Source organism: Anarhichas minor, unplaced genomic scaffold (assembly GCF_050575085.1).
Source record: "Anarhichas minor isolate MPS153535 unplaced genomic scaffold, ASM5057508v1 ptg000004l, whole genome shotgun sequence".
NCBI lineage: Eukaryota > Metazoa > Chordata > Actinopteri > Perciformes > Anarhichadidae > Anarhichas > Anarhichas minor.
Window position 1 is genome coordinate 8675027 of NW_027466450.1, and position 18135 is coordinate 8693161.

Genomic DNA, 18135 nt, shown 5'->3' on the forward strand with positions numbered 1-18135 from the left:
CAATACTTGACTAAATCAAGTAAATAACTACTTCACACATTCTATTGCACAACAAAAGAATGGACCTTTGAGACAGTCTAGATATTAATAGGAATTAGTAAACTGTTATTGGGCCATGTTTGATCCCACAGGGGATACCATACAACCAGACACGTGTTAGGAAGATGTAAACTGTATTATTAATTCCACTAGTTTGCTATTGTGCTGCTGTGTGGATTGTTCTTTTATCCAATCCACCCCCTCTTTTTAACAGTTTTTATGAATGTAGCTGTGTGTGTGTGTTTTATCCATGATTTTATTCATGAACATTTATTTCACATGTTGTGGTTATCAGCATTGGTTTATTAGAAGTTTTTTTTCTTTTTCTGACAGACAATAAAAGAAGGTTACATCATTAACACAGGAAATATAATACAGAGGTATGACAGAGAGGAAAGTGAAGACACCAGTCACACAACTGACCGCACCTTTGAAACAGCATCAGCTCATTTATTTCCCTCTGCTACTTTTAAGTCTAGACTACATGTGTGTTGTTTATTTTGGTCAGCAGGTCACTCGCTGTTACCGAATGTCACATCCCCTTCAGTTCTGCTTCATTTTCCTTTCTGAGTCGAAGTCGATGCAATTTGATTTGCTTTGCGTTTATCTACTTAGAAAAGAAAAAGTAAATGCTATATAAATGGTTATGCAAAGGCAGGTAATGCCATAACTAGATATTGTTTCATTTACAAATAACACATGTCCAGAGTAAAAAGTTAATATAGAAATGTTAAGTGCAGTAAAGAAAATGATCGTGCCATTTATTTGAACTCTGAATCATGTGTCATTTATTTGAGTCTCAGCTGACAGCAGAGAGGCCTGCAACAACTGTGTCAGCATGTCATCAGGAAAGTAACTAAAGAGCTGTTTTGTAAATAGGCCACAGCTTGAACATTCCTCTGTTCACACACTGACGTAAACGAGGCGAGGAACGGTCACTCCTGCTGCCGGCACTCTCTCCACCACTGTAGGGTGGCAGTAATGTTCCAGTCACATGTAGACACACTCAAGTGCTGTAGGCAAGAGGCTCCGCCCCTTGGTAACTGGTGTAGGTACACATCCATGCATGAGCACTGCAGCCTGCACCCCCCCCCCCCTCCCCCCCCAATCGCCATGCAGCTCCACAGCCCTTCCCCTTACATTTCAGTTTTTGTTTTGAAATCCTCCTTCCTTACTTTGTAGTTTAGGTGCTATGTTGCTTCCCCAAACACACCCACATGCGCACACCTACATCACACAAAAACAAGAATGCTATTCCATGTTTGTAGCCTGGAGTATGAGCTCAGACTGGCTGAGTGGCACTGCATAGAGGGCACCTCCCCCATGCAAAGATAAAACCGAGAGCCAGGGATCCCCTTATGTCGCCTTATCGGCATCTAAAATAAATATTTGCTTAGTTTTACACTTTGCAATTGGATCCATTATCACCATTCACGGGCTAAACGCAAAGCGAAAGTGGCATCACCTTTAATAACATTGTGTAAAGCCGTGGGTCCGAGGCCCTAATCCGTGGCCCCTGATAAGGATGCAAAACAATATTGTTTATTTCACTGTTATTTCTGCACGAGAGGACAGAATGTACAAGACTGGCTGTTTCAAGGTTTCCCTTTCTGTATTGTTTTAAAAATATAGCTTCAATTGTCTGTTTTTCTTGTTTACAGTTTCATAAATGTAGCAAAATCCTAGAATCATAAATATGTTCACAGATGTTTTTATTATAGGGTAATATGTCGTGCGAGGTTTGGACCCCCTGCGTCCATAGCTTCATAAATCCATATTTCCGTGTCTATCATAAATAAATAAAAGGCAAACTGTGGAGATCAGTGACATCGTTTGGGTCGACAAGTATAGTGACAACGACTTGATTTTCCGTGTAGCCTTTTTTTTTCTCACTCCCCCAGCCTGGAGGGACCCAAGGCACGGCCCTTATTATGATTTGATGAAATAACCTCAATGTCTCCTTTAAGCCCATCCCTTCGCTAAATGTACCCAGTGATCATCATGCCGCTTCCATACCCCCAAATGTAGGCTCCTTTCTACGCTGGAGAACCGGGAGCGATCCCACTTGCACCTCCAAACATTTTTTCTTGTGATTTGTTAAGGGAGATTTTATTTAGAGGCGGTGCTTGTTGGCTCCAGAGTAGCGTCGTAACGACACTTTTTTTCCCCCAGTCCCTGTTAAAAGAGTTAGACCGGGGCCAGAGTTGGTGCTGGGGGGTCGCCTATAGTTTAGTAATCTCCTGGGGGGTAATTGCTGCGTTGTTGTTTTTTAATCCCATCAGATTTTCTATTTTATTTTTTTATTTTTATTTTTCTACTTCTCTTAAATATCGCCACCCTCTCACTCTCAAGATCTGATACCCCTTCGAGATTTTTCCTCTCAGATCATGAACAAACTATATTTTGGTAATTTAAGTCCTTCGGTTACTGTCGAGGACTTGAAGGAGCTCTTTGGGGAGTGGAAGCTGCCAGTGGCCGACCTGGTCCTAATGAAATCCGGCTATGCTTTTGTGGACTTCCCCGACCAGAACTCGGCCATAAAGGCTATAGAGACTCTTTCTGGTAAGTGTAGATTTGATAAGTGATGCTGCTGGTGACAGGGGGAAAAAAATCCACAGCGACTCAAACTGCAAGATCAGGTTAAAAAACACCATGGCTCAGGGTGTCCAAAATGCGAAATAGTCATCATATATTGTGTTAATATGTTCTTGTTGTTGCTCGGGACAGTGTTTGCGATCACATCCGTGTGCCATCGGAGTTTAGATGAACGCTCAGCCATGCACGCTTCAACAAAAAAAAAAATGGATCATTTATCGATCACAGGACACACTTGGGGCTTTAGTGCCAGTTTGCCTAAAGAAAACACGAGCCGTCGTAACGCTATAAACGCGCACAATAATCTATATTTTGGAGATTCCGATGGTCTGGTGCGCTACTTTGCAATCACCCGCTGGAATGTATGGGATGGTCTGATGGTTCGGGTAGGCATAATTATTTTTCACTTATTTTTTATCTTGATTTTATTGAAGAGAGCAGAGCGAAGCGACCGCGGAAAACTTGTCAGATCCATGTTCCTCTGATGTCTGGCTATGTTTTTACGAGGTGTCTTGGAGGTGGGTCATGGGGGTCCGGAGGAAAGAGCTAATAAACAGGTAGCTGAGGGGGGACGAGGTGAGACGCTAATTCCGTGCTGCGCCAGGCCACTCATAATAACGAAAACCCGTGTTCAAGCTTTCGCCGAAGAGCGCTTCAAATTCACCCCCGGCTGGGTCAACACGGAGAAGCACCTAGAATAGAAAGAGTAGGCTACAAGTCATTCTCCTTTCAACCCATCTCTTCTTTGATGTTGCATTTTTTTATTATTTTTTTTTTTACTGAGAACCGAAACAAATACCCCTCATTGCACTGTGAGGGTTGTGGGAGTGGAAAGCATGGCTGCCCATTCTATCCACCCCCCCCCCCCCCCACACACACACACACACACACACTATATAAGCTTATCATGCTTCATTTTGGCGCCGATTCCGCTCAATTGTGACGCTCGAAATGTCCCACGGTGGTTGTTTTAACACAAACATACCCAGTTTATCAGCCACCGTGCGCACAGAGTACTTTTGTTTTTTTGTAGCTGTTTGAATGGGGGCGCACCTACTTGGTGAAGTGATTCAAAGTGTTGTTGTGTAGGTCTACCAGCTTGCATTGTTGCTTTCCTGGCACACAGCTAATGTTACGTTGTCATTTTCGTCCCTACAGGTAAAGTTGAATTACACGGAAAGGTGATAGAGGTAGACTACTCTGTTCCCAAAAAACTAAGGTAGGCATACGATCTCTCACTCTCTCTCTCTCTCTCTCTCTCTCTCTCTCTCTCTCACACACACACACACACATACCCACACGCGCATTCACACATTGTGTCATACGCCTATACTGTGCCCCATGGCAGACCGTGTGACCTGTAGGCTTCCGCTGTGAAATATAGCGCGCAGATTTCCCCTCTCTTCTCGGATTCTATGTGTGTGTTTTTTTTAAACTAGGCTGCTGTTTTATTCCCTGGTGATGTAAATGTAATTTACACGGTGATTGAACAAAAGAAAGACGGCGACAAATAAAACAATTTAGTGCCAACATCCGCAGAACACATGGTGGCTGCTGCCATGTCGCATGATCTGCAGAAAGGCCTATCCCACTGTAACACGCACGCACACACACACACACACACACACAGTGCATACATGTAATAATCACATGCTAATTGAATCTCTCATATGTACTGTAATCAGACTGTCATGGCAGCTGCATAATTTGGTTTTGGTTGCCCTGTTTGTAAGCGATAAAGTTCGGTTTCATTATTGACTGCAACACTGCAATGCATGATGAGTTGCATACCAATCAGCTCAGCTGAGGCTCCTCTATGGTTACTATATGCACGCGTGTGTATGTATGCGAGAAACACAGCTTGTGTGTGTGTGTGTGTGTGTGTACGCGCGTGCAAGGAAAGGGCGAGTTGAAGGTTTGTGAGCAAATCTGTAGGTCAACACTGAACTCCACGCCACCACTGTAATAGTGTGTGCTATTGTATCAGCTTGCCCACGCAGTGTACAAACAAAAGAAATCCACGAGCTTTTAATCGCATGGAAATAATAATTACCTCCTCCTCCCTGGGCGTAATGCGTAACACGTAGTAAACGCCTAACGTTTGTGGTGGATTATGCAGCTCTACACACTCAACACGTATAGCTCCACCCTTTTTCAAAACAATGCCTTTGGCTTTAAGGAAAGACTACATTGCGTGACAGTAAGGTAAATATTCAAGCCCCTCGTGGAGGAACACGTGACCCATACTTTATGAGCTAGCAGCACCGTTCCTCCCCCATCTTCCTTTCCTGCTTTACAGCTTTAGCCTTGTTTTTGCTGTGCTAAAGACACATCTGTATGTTTGAAACGTGAACTGATCGAGCTGAGGTGCTGTATTCTCGTTTTGTAAGCTGCGAGGCGCAACACGGTACAGAAGCTTTGCGCCACTCCCCACAGTGAGTGTGCACGTAGGCCATGGCAATGTTGGAGAGCCTCATAATGGCTGCCACGATGGCCCCTGCACGCTGCGCAGCTATAGGCGGAATCAGATGGAGCAAATGTCCATACATGTGCCTGCATGTGTCCAGTCGACACCGCGTGGACAGCGTGTGCATGATCTGAACAGGCCCCCTTTTTTTCTTCGCCATATCTGTGAGGTCGACATGAGTGCAGCGTAAAACACGTACAGGTGTTCATTTTGAATCCGTGGAAAGTGGGCGAAATCACGTGGCAGTGAAACTCCATGTTGTGATTATGCTTTCCACGGTGATAATTTCATTTAATGTTAAAGCCTCCCTACAGTTTTCTAGTCATTGTTAGACATTATTGGAGCCTTTGTCTATTATTGCAGAAATAGTTACATTGATTTAAAATTTAAAGATTAATTAGCACTTTTTTTTTTTTTTTTTGCTCCTGCAGTAAATACAATATTTACTTATTATTCGTAATTTACAGAGCTAACTGATGCACATTTTCAATCTCAGAGATATCATTTGAGTCCATTGTCTCAGGTATTTTGAGAAATAACTTTTATATTTAATAATACAGGTTTAGAATACTTTGTAGCTGTATTTCTTTGTTTTAGATAATACAATAATTACAAGTATTGTTATGATTTGATTTTAAAATGATGAATGGTTACTATATACAGGGCTTGAGGAGGGAACCAATCACCAGCTTTTGTTTTGTCATTTAGGAAGCAGCCTGTGAGTTCATCTTCAGGCCTGCTGGTTATGGTTTTGTGAGACTGTTGTAGTTGCAGCTGCTGTTTGCTGTGATTACAGTTTATTTATATCTGTGTTGTGTAATGTTTGCTATTAGGCATAACGGGATTAACCATTAAATTATGTATATTTTTAAAGGTAAAACTTGTGATTGTTTCTTATACTTTCTTTGTAATAGCGTTTAGTTTTTGAATGGGTTTATTAAAAGATTGGGCCTTTTTTAAATGCATCTTTGAATTGTTGAAGTTTTGATGTCTTATATATATTTATTATGTTATTTCACTTGGATACAATTTATATTTTGATATTCCAAATTGGTTTAAAAGTGTCAGCTTTCATATTATTTTGATAATTGAAGCAGAAGTAAACTATCTTTTTGATTTTATTAGTTAAAACTTCTGGTCATGGAAACAGAATAATTGGTTGTACTTCTTCAGTAGTATTTCAAATAGATATCTTTAAATGATCAGGGTTATTTTTACTAAAATTATTGTTTCGATCGTTATTGACTTTGATTTGTTATAATAATGTAGGCTACTTAACGTTAAATTAATTGTATTTCATTGCTGAGACAATTGTTATTCAAAATGAATCGATTATTTTTCGTTTATTATTAGTGAGTTCATTTTTTATATACATGTTATTTAATTTCTGTCTGAAATAAGAACTGTTAAATAATTTGATGGTGAAATAACCAATACAAAAGAACTCTTGAGACATTAGAGAAAACAAGTAGCTTCATGTAGAATTCAGATTATGTAGATAATAGATGTAGATACTTCTTTAATTTATATCGTCTATGTTTGATTGGAATAATCACTCTTAGTTTGATCAGATAATTAAATTTGTTTGCTCAAACCTAAAAATCTTTTTACTCAAGTTTTTTTTTGAATGGTGGCTTATTTTTACATTAGAATTATTCTCACCCGTGTTCAGTTTCCTTGTTAAACAAAGCATGTGGCTGAGTCTCTGCAACACCAGGAAACAGAGTGTGACTTGGTGTTTATTGATGCTGGTGCTACATAAACAATATGCGGTGTTGTTTGACTATCAGATAGACAAGGTGCTGAAGGTGTGGACAAAGAGACCAATGTGATCCCTCTCTGTGAGCCTGATCAATGAGTAATGTCAAGCATGTGAAGACAGCCTTGTTGTTGTGGGGTTAGCACATTTAAAGCTGTCTTCCTGAAAAGTATACAAGTTTGTTTACTTGCTTGGTTTGCCCGTGATAGTAACAAAACCACAGCTTTCTCCTTCTGATTATCTCTTTTACATCTTTGACTTTAACGGGACTGAAAATGTGTTCAAATATACAGGTGATGAATTTCAGATTGAGTGCTAAATCCATTCGTGTCCAATCCATTCGTGTTACTCTCCATTCGGCAGCATCCAATAAATGCAGGTTGAATTATTTGTGTTCTTCATAAATCCAAGATCACTGCTTAATGTTGTTTGAGGAAGATAAATTGATTGCCAGACCCCTTTTCTCGCAAAAGGAGACAAACCAAGACCGGTGTAAAAATCTGCAATGCACCACAGTGGGGCACATGCACATGTGTGAGCTGGGTTGTCAGTCCACACTGGGTCAAAACAGCGAAATATGATAGCCATCAGTTGATCCACTCTGAATCCATTAATACTCCCCAATTGATCCTGGGTGTAGGGGAAGCGCTCCAATTCAGACTCTGGTTTTGTCCGGAGCGATGGCAGGAGGCACTGCACTGCTCCCCTCTAAAGCCACATCCGCTGCATCCCCCCTCCCTAACTCCTCACGCCTCCCCTTCACCTGCCTGCGAGGAGGGGATCGCGCAAAGCAATCCGTTTCGCGGAGTGAGGGGAGCACATCCACGAGTTGTCTCTTCACCAGGATTCTATGCCTCAAAGAGCATGTCGGTGTCTCTCTGACTTACGGTTTGTCTGTCTCTATAAGAGTGAAGCAGACGTCCTGTTGCAGAAGAAATTATCTTTGACTGAGCCCTTATTGTCTTATATAATGCTCATGAAGTGTGGGGGGGAAAAAAGCGAAGTGAGAAAGTTCTCCCTGAACACTTTCAGAAATAATGATCTACTTGTCAGGTATTGGCTGAAACCTTTTATTTTGAGTTTGTTCAAGCTACTGAATTTAAATTTGGGGAATTTGGGGAATTTTCCCCTAGATTTGTATGGCAATTATTAACTTTATTCATGAAAGTGGAGTATATTTTTCTGCTGTATTAGCTCAGGGATAGCTTAAGGGAGCGGTGAGATAAGATGTAAGAGCAGTGTAAATGTATTGTGTGTCTATCAGACCTGTGGGATGGATCGCTGTTTTAGCTCCGCGAGAGTTGGAATCTCCTTCTTTGAACAGACGCTTGCATGTGCATCACAGCAGCAACTGTAGGGACACTTTTTTTTAAATTGTTCTCAGCTGTCATTCATATTCCCCTCCAACCTGTTGCATGAGTAATATCTCACTGCAGAATTACACTCATTACAACCAGGAGTAAAGCAATCAGCGAGGGGACTCTCAGGAGCAGCGGCGAGGTAGCTGTGGAAGGTGTGGCTGAGATGAGGAGGATTTCTCCGGCTGACCGTCCCAAGTCTCGTATTTTTCTGTTAATACTAAATCACGAGATGGAGGGGATGCTTCCTCTGCCTGTTTTTTTTATTTGTGACCTGACCATTACGCATTACCTCTCAGTATTGAATTAGGAGAGTAAAGAAGAGCCCCAAGAGCTAAAATAAATGGCCATTGATTAAAGATGAGAGGCGTGAAGCCTACTTGAATTCAACCACTGAGACCATTTTTCTTCGTTCTCATTGACTTGTTGAAGTCAGCTTCTGTTGTTAAAAAATAGAATATAAAGTTTCCAATTCCGCACTTGTTTTCAGTGCTGACTGTGATGACTTCGTACATACCTGTCTGTCTGTGATCACCGTCCCAGTCGACATTTGGTTTGAGCAGATGTTTGAGGATGCTGGCTGAGCTAAGCAGGGTTTGATGAATTGCTGAAATCTTAAATGTGCTTCACGTGAATATTTAATGAATTATAAATAATGATTATGAGTGTCGCAGTTTGTACCCAAGTTCTCATTTGGGGAAGTCATTTGAAGATGTAACAGCTGTTCTGTCTCTCCTTCCTTTTCTATATCCCTCTGTTGCTCAGTGTGTGTGTGTGTGTGTGTGTGTGTGTGTGTGTGTGTGTGTGTGTGTTCAACACTGAAGAAACAGAAAAAAACTGTAATATCCAACCTGAATGCTAAATGACGGATGTGAACTTTAGTGTGACTCACCTCTCAGTGTGCCCTGTGTGCACTCAAGGGTGTGGTTTCCATGGAAGGATGGACAGCTGAGGTGCACAGCAGGTGGCATTTCTCACACAGCCAGACCCCGTCCTTGTCCCATATCAACACCATATAACCCCGCTGGAACATCATAGCTCTGATGGGTCTCGAGCAGGTGAAATGAATACGGCGAAAACTCCCAGCAGCCAATCAGAGTGAGCCACGGGCCGCAACGCTTACATGCAGCCAATCGTATAAGCAGGTTGAGTGGTATGGATGGAGGCTCATAAAGAGGCTCTGTTACACTGACTTAGAGCCTCAGGAAGGGAATGCTGTTGGCCTGAAGCTTCACCCGGGACCCTGCTTGACTTCATAGCTGTAATCAAACAAAGTAACTTGACATTTTTACACACAGTATGAATTTGTTTGAAATAATCACCTGTTACATCATATGCCAACAACAATCTATGTGATGATGTGTACAGTGAGATAACTTAATGTGTAGTTCCTCCTCAACTGCTTTAGCTTTATTTGGCCCAACGGCAACATGCTTAAAGGGGTTTGTTGCAAAGCAAAGCCTTATTCACAGAGCTGTCACCTTTCTTATTCCACTGGAGTTTGCATGCCTGACATTTTTACTCTCTTTACAAATGTGTCCTCTTTCTTTAAAATATATTCTTTAAAATATAAAATAATATGCATGGATTGTTTTGTATACACCATTTCTCCCATGTAGAGGTGGGAGTTTTTGATTTGATTTATTGTGTCGGCTCTCTGTGCGGCAGCAAATGTCAAAATAGATACGGCAGAAAGAGATACAGACATCTGACATTTACAGCACCTTGACTTTGGAGCAAAACTGCGGCATTGTTCTCGTGAATATGTGTGTCCTTGCGTGTTTACAGGTAGCACTGTATTCAGTTCCCCGACTGATCCAGGTTAGGTTCTCCACGTTGCCATGGGAACCAGTTTTTGAGTGTTTTGCTTGGTTATAGGAGGAGAGCTCTAATGATGAAGGTTTTTTAGAAATGAACCCAAAGACCTCCAGTGTACAGAACACCATGCAAAAGTTGAGTGTATACTGCATGCAGCGCCCTAAGATTCATTATACGATCTTTTGATACCGCTGTCTGAATCCCGTGATTACGGCTTCAATTTGTTATGAACTGCCGTCAGTTTTGGGACCCTGTAATTTTCATCCATTTCCCAAGAGGGTGGAAACATCCCTGCCGGTTATAACGGCAGTTCAAGCTGTGTGTTGGTGGCTCACTCTATAGCCTGGTAAGGTGCCTTAAAAAAATGTTGTGTATACAGCTATTGCTTCATAGAAACCATCATGTGTTCATTTTCTTCCCACAAGTGCTGCAGGGAAAACTGCTGAGTGGGCTGTCCATCTATGTCACCGCCGCAGCCCTTTTTGTGACCCTTCTTATTCATAAACCCACTTGGAGCCACCATTTCCATCCATTTCCATCCATTTCCATATGTATCCAACGGAAGTTGGGAAACCCCCCCCCCCACCCCCAACAGAACAAGTCTTCTACAGTATGGTCCACACGCAGCTGAGCCTCCAACACAACCTGGAGCACAGTCCGTCCATTGTGTTTCCTCTATTTCACACTGTCTCTGACGGAAGAGGAAGACACGCAAAAGACTTCCGAGTCAAAGACGTGCGCATGACCCGCACGCATGCTTTCCTCTGTCTGTCTGTGTGTGTGTGTGTGTGTGTGTGAGTGTGTTTGCTTCTGCGTTTGCTTCTGCGTAGGGGAGAAATGAGCACTGCTGACAGAGGGCAGTATTTCCCCCCCCCCCCCCTTGTGAGGCTGCTTTTGGCTTTTGGCCTCTCTTAATAACAGAGCGTGATGGGTCTGCTCATAAACAGGAGGATTTCTTTGAGAGTGACAGTGTGTATATTGTCACATCGAGTCTTACCTTCTTATCAACTGATTTTGTTCCCTCAATGAGTTTGTATCCTAATTTATATCCAGCCACCTGCTGGTGGTTTGTTTGAATATAACTTTATTAAAGGGATATCCCAACATTGTCCAGTCCCATTAAACTCCACTCTGTCTTGAAACTGTGGTGAAGCTTTGTTTTAGTTTTAGAGGGAGACATTTTTATTTTAGGTGTCAGGTTGACTGCATTAAATCACAGGCCTGTTGGTCATATCGCTAGTGTTTATGTGAATGTATTATGTGTTATGCTCTTTTTTGCATTTGTTAGAAAATGTAATTATTACGCTAAAATAGAAGAAAAATAAAAATGTATTTGCAGACTGAACACAAGTGTAATTTATTTGTCTAAAGTAAAAATGGTCAGTAACGATGATTTACGCACAAATTCAGTCTTAATGTGAAGTGGTTTGCCATGTATTTTGTATTTTTTTTTAATGTATTTGGGAAACACTGGAATGGTGAGGTGTGAGGAGTCCTTTAACATTTACAGACCTTACTGCTGGATGCGGATGTGGTACAGTTCAGATACCTTTTGAAGCTGTCCATCAGGTTTTTTCTCCTGGGCTGTATAATGGCCATACCATACATGACAAAGCGAGCACACATTCTAATACTGCTCTATAGAACTGTAACATTGCAGCCTTTGACACATTACTTTTCTTATCTGTCTTAAAAATAATAGTTTGAATTGGGTATGATCTGACCACTGGGTCGGCTGTTTACCCATTATACATATATGAAGAGCTTAGCTTAGCATACAGACATGCTAGCTCTTTCTCCCTGTTTCTGGTCTTCCTGCTCAGACGAGTTAACCGAGCATGCCACTCTCATATGTATTTAGCATGCAGACATGAGAGTGGTATTATCTTTTCATCTAACTCACGGCAAGAAAGGGAATTAGTGTAGCATAACTGTTGAGCTATTCCTATAATGATTTTGATTATTCTTGTCAAGTGGAAACATGTAAATCTCTTTTTAAATTGCGCTCTTGTCATTATTTTAAATCGTTGATTAAATCTCCGCCTATTAGTCCACGTATCTACATCCACCACCTGCGACCCGCATGTTTTTTTTAGAACTGGGCTGTGGCAGTTTAGTTTCAGCAGAAGTAGTTTTTAGCATTTGGCAAATTGTGATATGCCATAAAGCCTGTTGTTTTACGCAGCTGTGCTTGATGGTGGCTATGATTTGCTGAGCCAGAGATGGGTCGGGTAATATGGGCCAGGCAGGTGCTAGAGAGTACAGCTCCATCTGCCTCCCTGCCAAGTGACCCAGTCTATGCCAACACCCAGTCAGTCGTAGTGTGAGAGAAAGACAGAGCATGTATGTGAAAGAGAGCGATAGTGAGAGAACGATGGAAAGGCAGAAAGGGAAGAACAGAGTTGCAGGGTAAAAAAAAAAAGAAAGAAGGCAAGACCTCATGGGAGTCCCTTTGATTGTATCACACCAAACGTCAGGTTGTAGCAGAGTGTTCTCGTACAGCCGCTGCAGAGAGCTGCACACACAGAGGCAGAATAAGGAAGAAACTGTTTGTAAATAGTTGTTGTCTTCCTGACCCTCGGCTAATGTTTCCTTGGAGCCGCAGAATGTTTTATCGTGTTCAATCTGTGTGCATCTCACTAAACAGTCTATACTCAGGGTTTCCCATGTGTGCAGTATAGCTGCTGCGGTAGCTCTACTTTAGCCTACGCGAGGAGTGCGATGGCAATCCTGAGTTGTTGTTTTTTTTTTAAGATGTTTCCATTTTAAATGCGCTGTTTTTATGAGTAAAACATCACGAAACTGAAACTGACAAAATGTACGTGAGATCGATTGAGCGTATGTGTTTAGTAATAAGTTCTTGATATTTTTTGTTACCATCTGTCTTCAGCTGTTGCCTACACACACTGGTTGCACAGCCAGCAATGCAGCACCTCTGTCATGCATGCAAACGTGATGACACTGACTGATGAATTGCCGTCCCTGTCAGGTCAAATGAAGCACACGCTGACACAAATCCAATTCCAATTGAGGAGTGCCCCTATATAGCAGAGCACGATCTTGATTTAAAAAAACAAAACAACGGCAACCGCAGGGATCTTCTGCTCACCAGGATTTTAAATATTTGATGCCGATGCAGCCATGCATGAGTTCTTGTTGGAGGGTTGCAAAAGTGAATGGGGTCTTGTAAGATGGCCCCCCCCCCCCCCCCCCCCATGCTTACTGAACCTCAACATGCTCATTATGTGCATATTCAGGTGATTTCCTTTTTCAGTTGATGCTGAATTCCACAAGATGCAGCTGTAGTTCGCCTCCTCGCTCCAGGGAGAGTCACACTCTCTTTACACTGCAGCATTTGGCGCTGGTCTTCCCTCCATCCTCCTCCTCCTCCTTTTCCCTGCATGCGCATGTTTTGTGTCAGCGTACCATGTCATGTGAACCACCTAGAGTGCGTGCGCCGTCTCTCACCGCCTCCTTCCAGCTCCCAATGTCACAGCTCCCCTGGCACATCGTGGCAGCGCAGCATGAAGCCGGCTGTGTGCTAGCATGACCGCGTGTAAATAGCGTAGCCTACAACTCTATGTTGTGTACTGTAAGCTGAATGTGAGCCACCCTATCAGTTAGTGTAACTGAGACAGGCAGTTTATTCTTAGTAGAGTCGTATTACCACAAGAGGAATTCTTTGACAACAGTAGACATGTGTGTGTGTGTGTGTGTCCATGCCATAATGTGTAAATGCATAATGTGTGTGTTTGTACAGTGCCTCTGTGTTCCTGCCATTCCCCTGAGTGGGAGGCAACAGTTCATTTCGGAGATGGTTGCTCAGATTGTTTTGTTTTAAGTGGTGTGAGAAGTGACTCCAGGCATGCCGGTTTCCGGACGCTTGACGTTGCGGGAGAATAAATTACAGAGACATAGAATGTTTTGATGTGGAGACGCTGGAGATGATGCATTAAATATGCTACACTTAAAGAATAGTAACAGTTAGCAGGACTTGTGTTTGTTCTCCCCGTTTCAAGTTTAGTTGTTGCACCCTTTGATGGATGCCCGGCCACCTCAGTCATTTGAAGAGCATTTACAGTATTGCTGCTTCCTCCCCATCACCGCACATCATCAAAGCTGGCGCATCCCTACGCTCAAGGCACATGATTCACAACCCAGGTCCACACGCGCACACACAGATGGGCTCTGATTTGATCACAAAATGTCTGTCCAAATAACAGAAATGCCAGCAGATAAAACACAGCTCTGATTTGCTTTTCATAACACTGCCTATTGCTTTTCAGAGCAGTTGTGCTGTGGCTGTCTTATGGAATGAGCGGCCAGGTTTTCAGGCCAGCCCTCACTCCTAATAGCCCCTTTAACGTAGACACGGTGTTTGTTAAAGAGGGGAACCGGCCTTGTATATTTTCTGCCAGGAATGATGAAAGCAAGCCCGCCCGTAAATGCTTGCAGATTTGTTTTGGTGTTTCTGTGCGAAGGAGAGTCGCAAGCTGGAAATAGTTGTTGAATTAGTGGACTGCACCCTTAAATATCCTTTCAAGCAAAACATAGACCGTCTCTAATTGTTATTAATCCTTTGATATTGAGCCTCAGGTGGCACCCTGACATGTGTTTTTGTTTTTGACCTTACTGTGCTTGTGTATCGTTGCATTCATATTGTTGTATTTTGTCTAAAAATCAAACCTAGAAGACAGACAATAAACAAACGTAACCGTCACGGAAGCTGCATCGCTCCGGCTCGGCAGGCGTTTACTGAGTGCCTTATAGTCACATACAGTATATACAAGAGGCACCAACAACAAACCTTCCCCTCAGGCTTTCTCTACAATCGCCAATAATTCTCCCTCGCCTTCTCCGTCTCACTTTAAATGCTGCCCACACAACAGGCATTTCCACCAGCTCTTCTCTGCAGTGGAGCTCAGGTTTCCTAACTTAAGATATCGACGTCAACTCAGGATATTTACTGAAGTATTTATCGCATATTGATCAGGGCTTGAAACCCTGTGAGTTTCTCCGATAATTGAATTAGTCTATATTACATTCCCACACAGCATACAGGCGTCCTCCAAACTTGTCATCAAAACACACAAATACACACACACACACACACACACACACACACACACACACACACACACACACAGCTCTTTGTCTGAACCATCCTCAGCATCAACTTCCTATGAAGCCCCCTGCCTCATTTCAGAGAGTATAGGTCAGGATTTGGAGCCATTTTAGCTGCAGGATTAAAGTCGGACAGGGTTAATGCCACTTCAGCCACTTGTGAGTCACGTGACATAAGATAATTCAAGGTTTTGGGAGGAGCGCTACGTATGCAATTAATGTATCGGAGGCCCTTATCCATTTGACTCCACTCGTAGTAGAGCTGGTCACCCATAAACAATAAAAACGGCTCTTTTACAGTGAGGAAAACAGTGACGTGTTGTTTTTCCACCCTCTGCAGTCAGTAAATATAATCCAGTCTCTAATGCTTCGAGCTGTTATTGATGTAATTTTAACCTTAAACCAGTTTGTGCTGTCCTCCCAACAAGTGCGACCTATATAGATAATCCCACCGCCTTGTTAATCTCTTGATGATTTATCGGGTTAAACGGCACTTTATTTACTTTACTACACTCCAGTCACTTGTGTAAAATCACTGCTACACTGCAATTTATTTAATCTCTTTATCTGGTCTCATCTATCGCAGGTTCTGTTTTCCTTTACTTGCAATTGTAAACTGATAAATACATAGATAACTGTTGATTTATGGTTGATTTCTTTTGTTTTTCACATTAATTATTAATAACCACCGGGTCTCTACATTTATTAGGAGTGCTGAAGAATTAGAATAAATATTTCAGGGCTGCAACTCAACTTTTCATTACCAATTTGTCGGTTATTTTCCTGTATAAATCATTCATTATTTGGCTTGTCAAATGAAAATGAGCCTGTTTGAGATTTAAATACATTTCTAAATACATAATTACAAACATAAACAGGCTAAAACAACTGTAACACACTCCATAAGAGTATTGGCAATATGAGCCAATAAAATAAATCAAAAGTAAAGAAAATGGTATTTTTAACAGTGGTATTATCTTAGATCTTTTAGAACTTAAATGATCAAAAGCGAACACACAGCTATAATTAAACTCATGCTCCATTACATGCCTGTGTCAGCCGGTGCCACCCGGCCTGGCACCGGTCCTCAATCCTGTGTTTGAGAAACACAGTGTGTGTGTTTCGCTGTTTCCAAAAGCTCTGTTCTGCCGCTGTTTGGAGAGCGAGGACTCCTCGGTGACAGCAGCTGTGACTGGCAGGGCTGTTTTTGAAAAATGCTGCTTATTGACCAGGTTTGTCAGTGTTTCTGATCCTCAGAGGATGAATCTTCAGTCACCTCCTGCTAGCTGCTTCACACGCTTTCCCTCACTCTGTGAGAAGCTCCCCGCAGACGGGGGGAGGAGAAAGAGCAGAGGTAGTGCGTTCATGTGTGTGTGAACATTTAAAGCTCGCTCTCCAGAGGGAGCTGGAGGGAGCAGTGAGACGGGCAGAGAGAGAGGGACGCCGAGAGACAGACTGGAGACTTGCCGGAGACAGGGAGGAAAGCAAACAGGGAAACAGTTTGAGGGCTTTCGTAATGTTGAGTGGTGTGCATGAGGTATTGATCCTGGTTAACCCTGCCGGGACCTGCACCTATGGCAGACGGGCTCACCCTCCCGGCTACAGTATAATACCTCATGGTCGGCAGATTAAAGGATGAGATCTAAGGAGCAAGCCGCACAACTCAACATAAAGCAACAGAAGCAGCCATGAGGAGCAGCTAACAGCGGACCCACGCTGCACCGACACAGTATGAGCTGGTATTCACCTGTCAGTAGCTCTTAGCACGGAGGTGTGTGAGAGAGACACAGAAAATACATCAGTGTGTGTGCATGTAGCAAAGAGTAGGCACACCGGTCAGCTGTACATTAGTGTGTGTGTGTGTGTGTGTGTGTGTGATTGCGTGTCAGCTGTGTCCCTGTGGGCTCGCTGCGTGCCTGTCAGTGACAGTGCTGACCGCGTGCTTTGTGACGGGGGACTCAGAGGAGTCCTCGGTTGGTGAAGTAGCAGTGTGGAGGAGCAGGCGAGCGTTTGATGTGCGCAGGACAGGACAGAGCAGCGTGGCACATGACTCTGCAAGTCCTCGTGAATCATCTTTCTGCTTGTTTGTTTATTTATTTATTCAGTCTGACGCTTGTGGCTCAGTGGCAAGGGAAGTGGTTTTAGCGCCAGTAAATTGAACTAAAGACTGTCATTGCGGCTCATTGAATGACGTTTGCTGCATTGTGCATGGTTAGCAGGAATCACTTCTGAACAGGAATGCACATAATGTTTCCTGTTCATCACATTTATTAGCATATGTTTTAGGTGTTTCTTTTTGAGGGCTGCTGGAAGGTTGGTTGTTGGTATATGTGTGCGTGTGTGTGGTAACCATTTTTAAAAGTCCCCTTCCACTCAAATATGTATTTTTCTTTTTGTTTCTTCACTTGGATATTTGACCTTAATTGTACAGAATGATTTATGTGCAGTTTGACATACGAAGGCTGTTTTCACACCTTAAATGTGAGTTACGTACAAGCATGTTGTCGTTTTTTAATATCACAGCTAGTTTGGAAACCGATCACGATCCAATATGATACTCAACACACGCTTGCTTGATGTGGAAACCTCCGGCGCACTTACACTGAGAATGGGCTTTTTGTGGACTCTCGTGTGCAGTAATTCAACTTTGAAACGAACAATGTTTGCATATTCATAGTTTCTGGATTTTTCACTGAGCGAGAAGGATTTGATTTATATAAGCCATACTGAGGGGCGTCGGTCGCTGTGTTGGAGCAAAGAATTTTCAGTTACATAGAAATGCATTTTGACGCAGCGATAGGCAAGTGGAACACTTTAAAATACTCATTTCACAGGCTTAGTAGGCGTGACAGGAGAACGTTTGTTTTGTGTCAGCTTATCACTGACTGGAAATATATTTGTTGTGATTACACCTGAGGACTGGACATAATTTCATATCTGCAGCAGCAGCAGTATGCAAATATAATTTTGACACT

At 42.6% G+C, this 18135-nt stretch overlaps 1 protein-coding gene across 1 annotated transcript in view; it reads left to right on the forward strand.

Moving 5' to 3' along the window:
• Positions 1-2069: 2069 nt before the first annotated feature.
• The window catches only part of igf2bp2a (insulin-like growth factor 2 mRNA binding protein 2a), a 40803-nt gene continuing 24737 nt past the window's right edge, over positions 2070-18135 (forward strand). The window contains exons 1-2 of the mRNA XM_076108496.1: positions 2070-2601; positions 3793-3853. Coding sequence (XP_075964611.1) covers positions 2427-2601; positions 3793-3853 — 236 coding nt within the window. The 5' untranslated portion in view covers positions 2070-2426. The remainder of the gene's footprint in view (positions 2602-3792; positions 3854-18135) is intronic.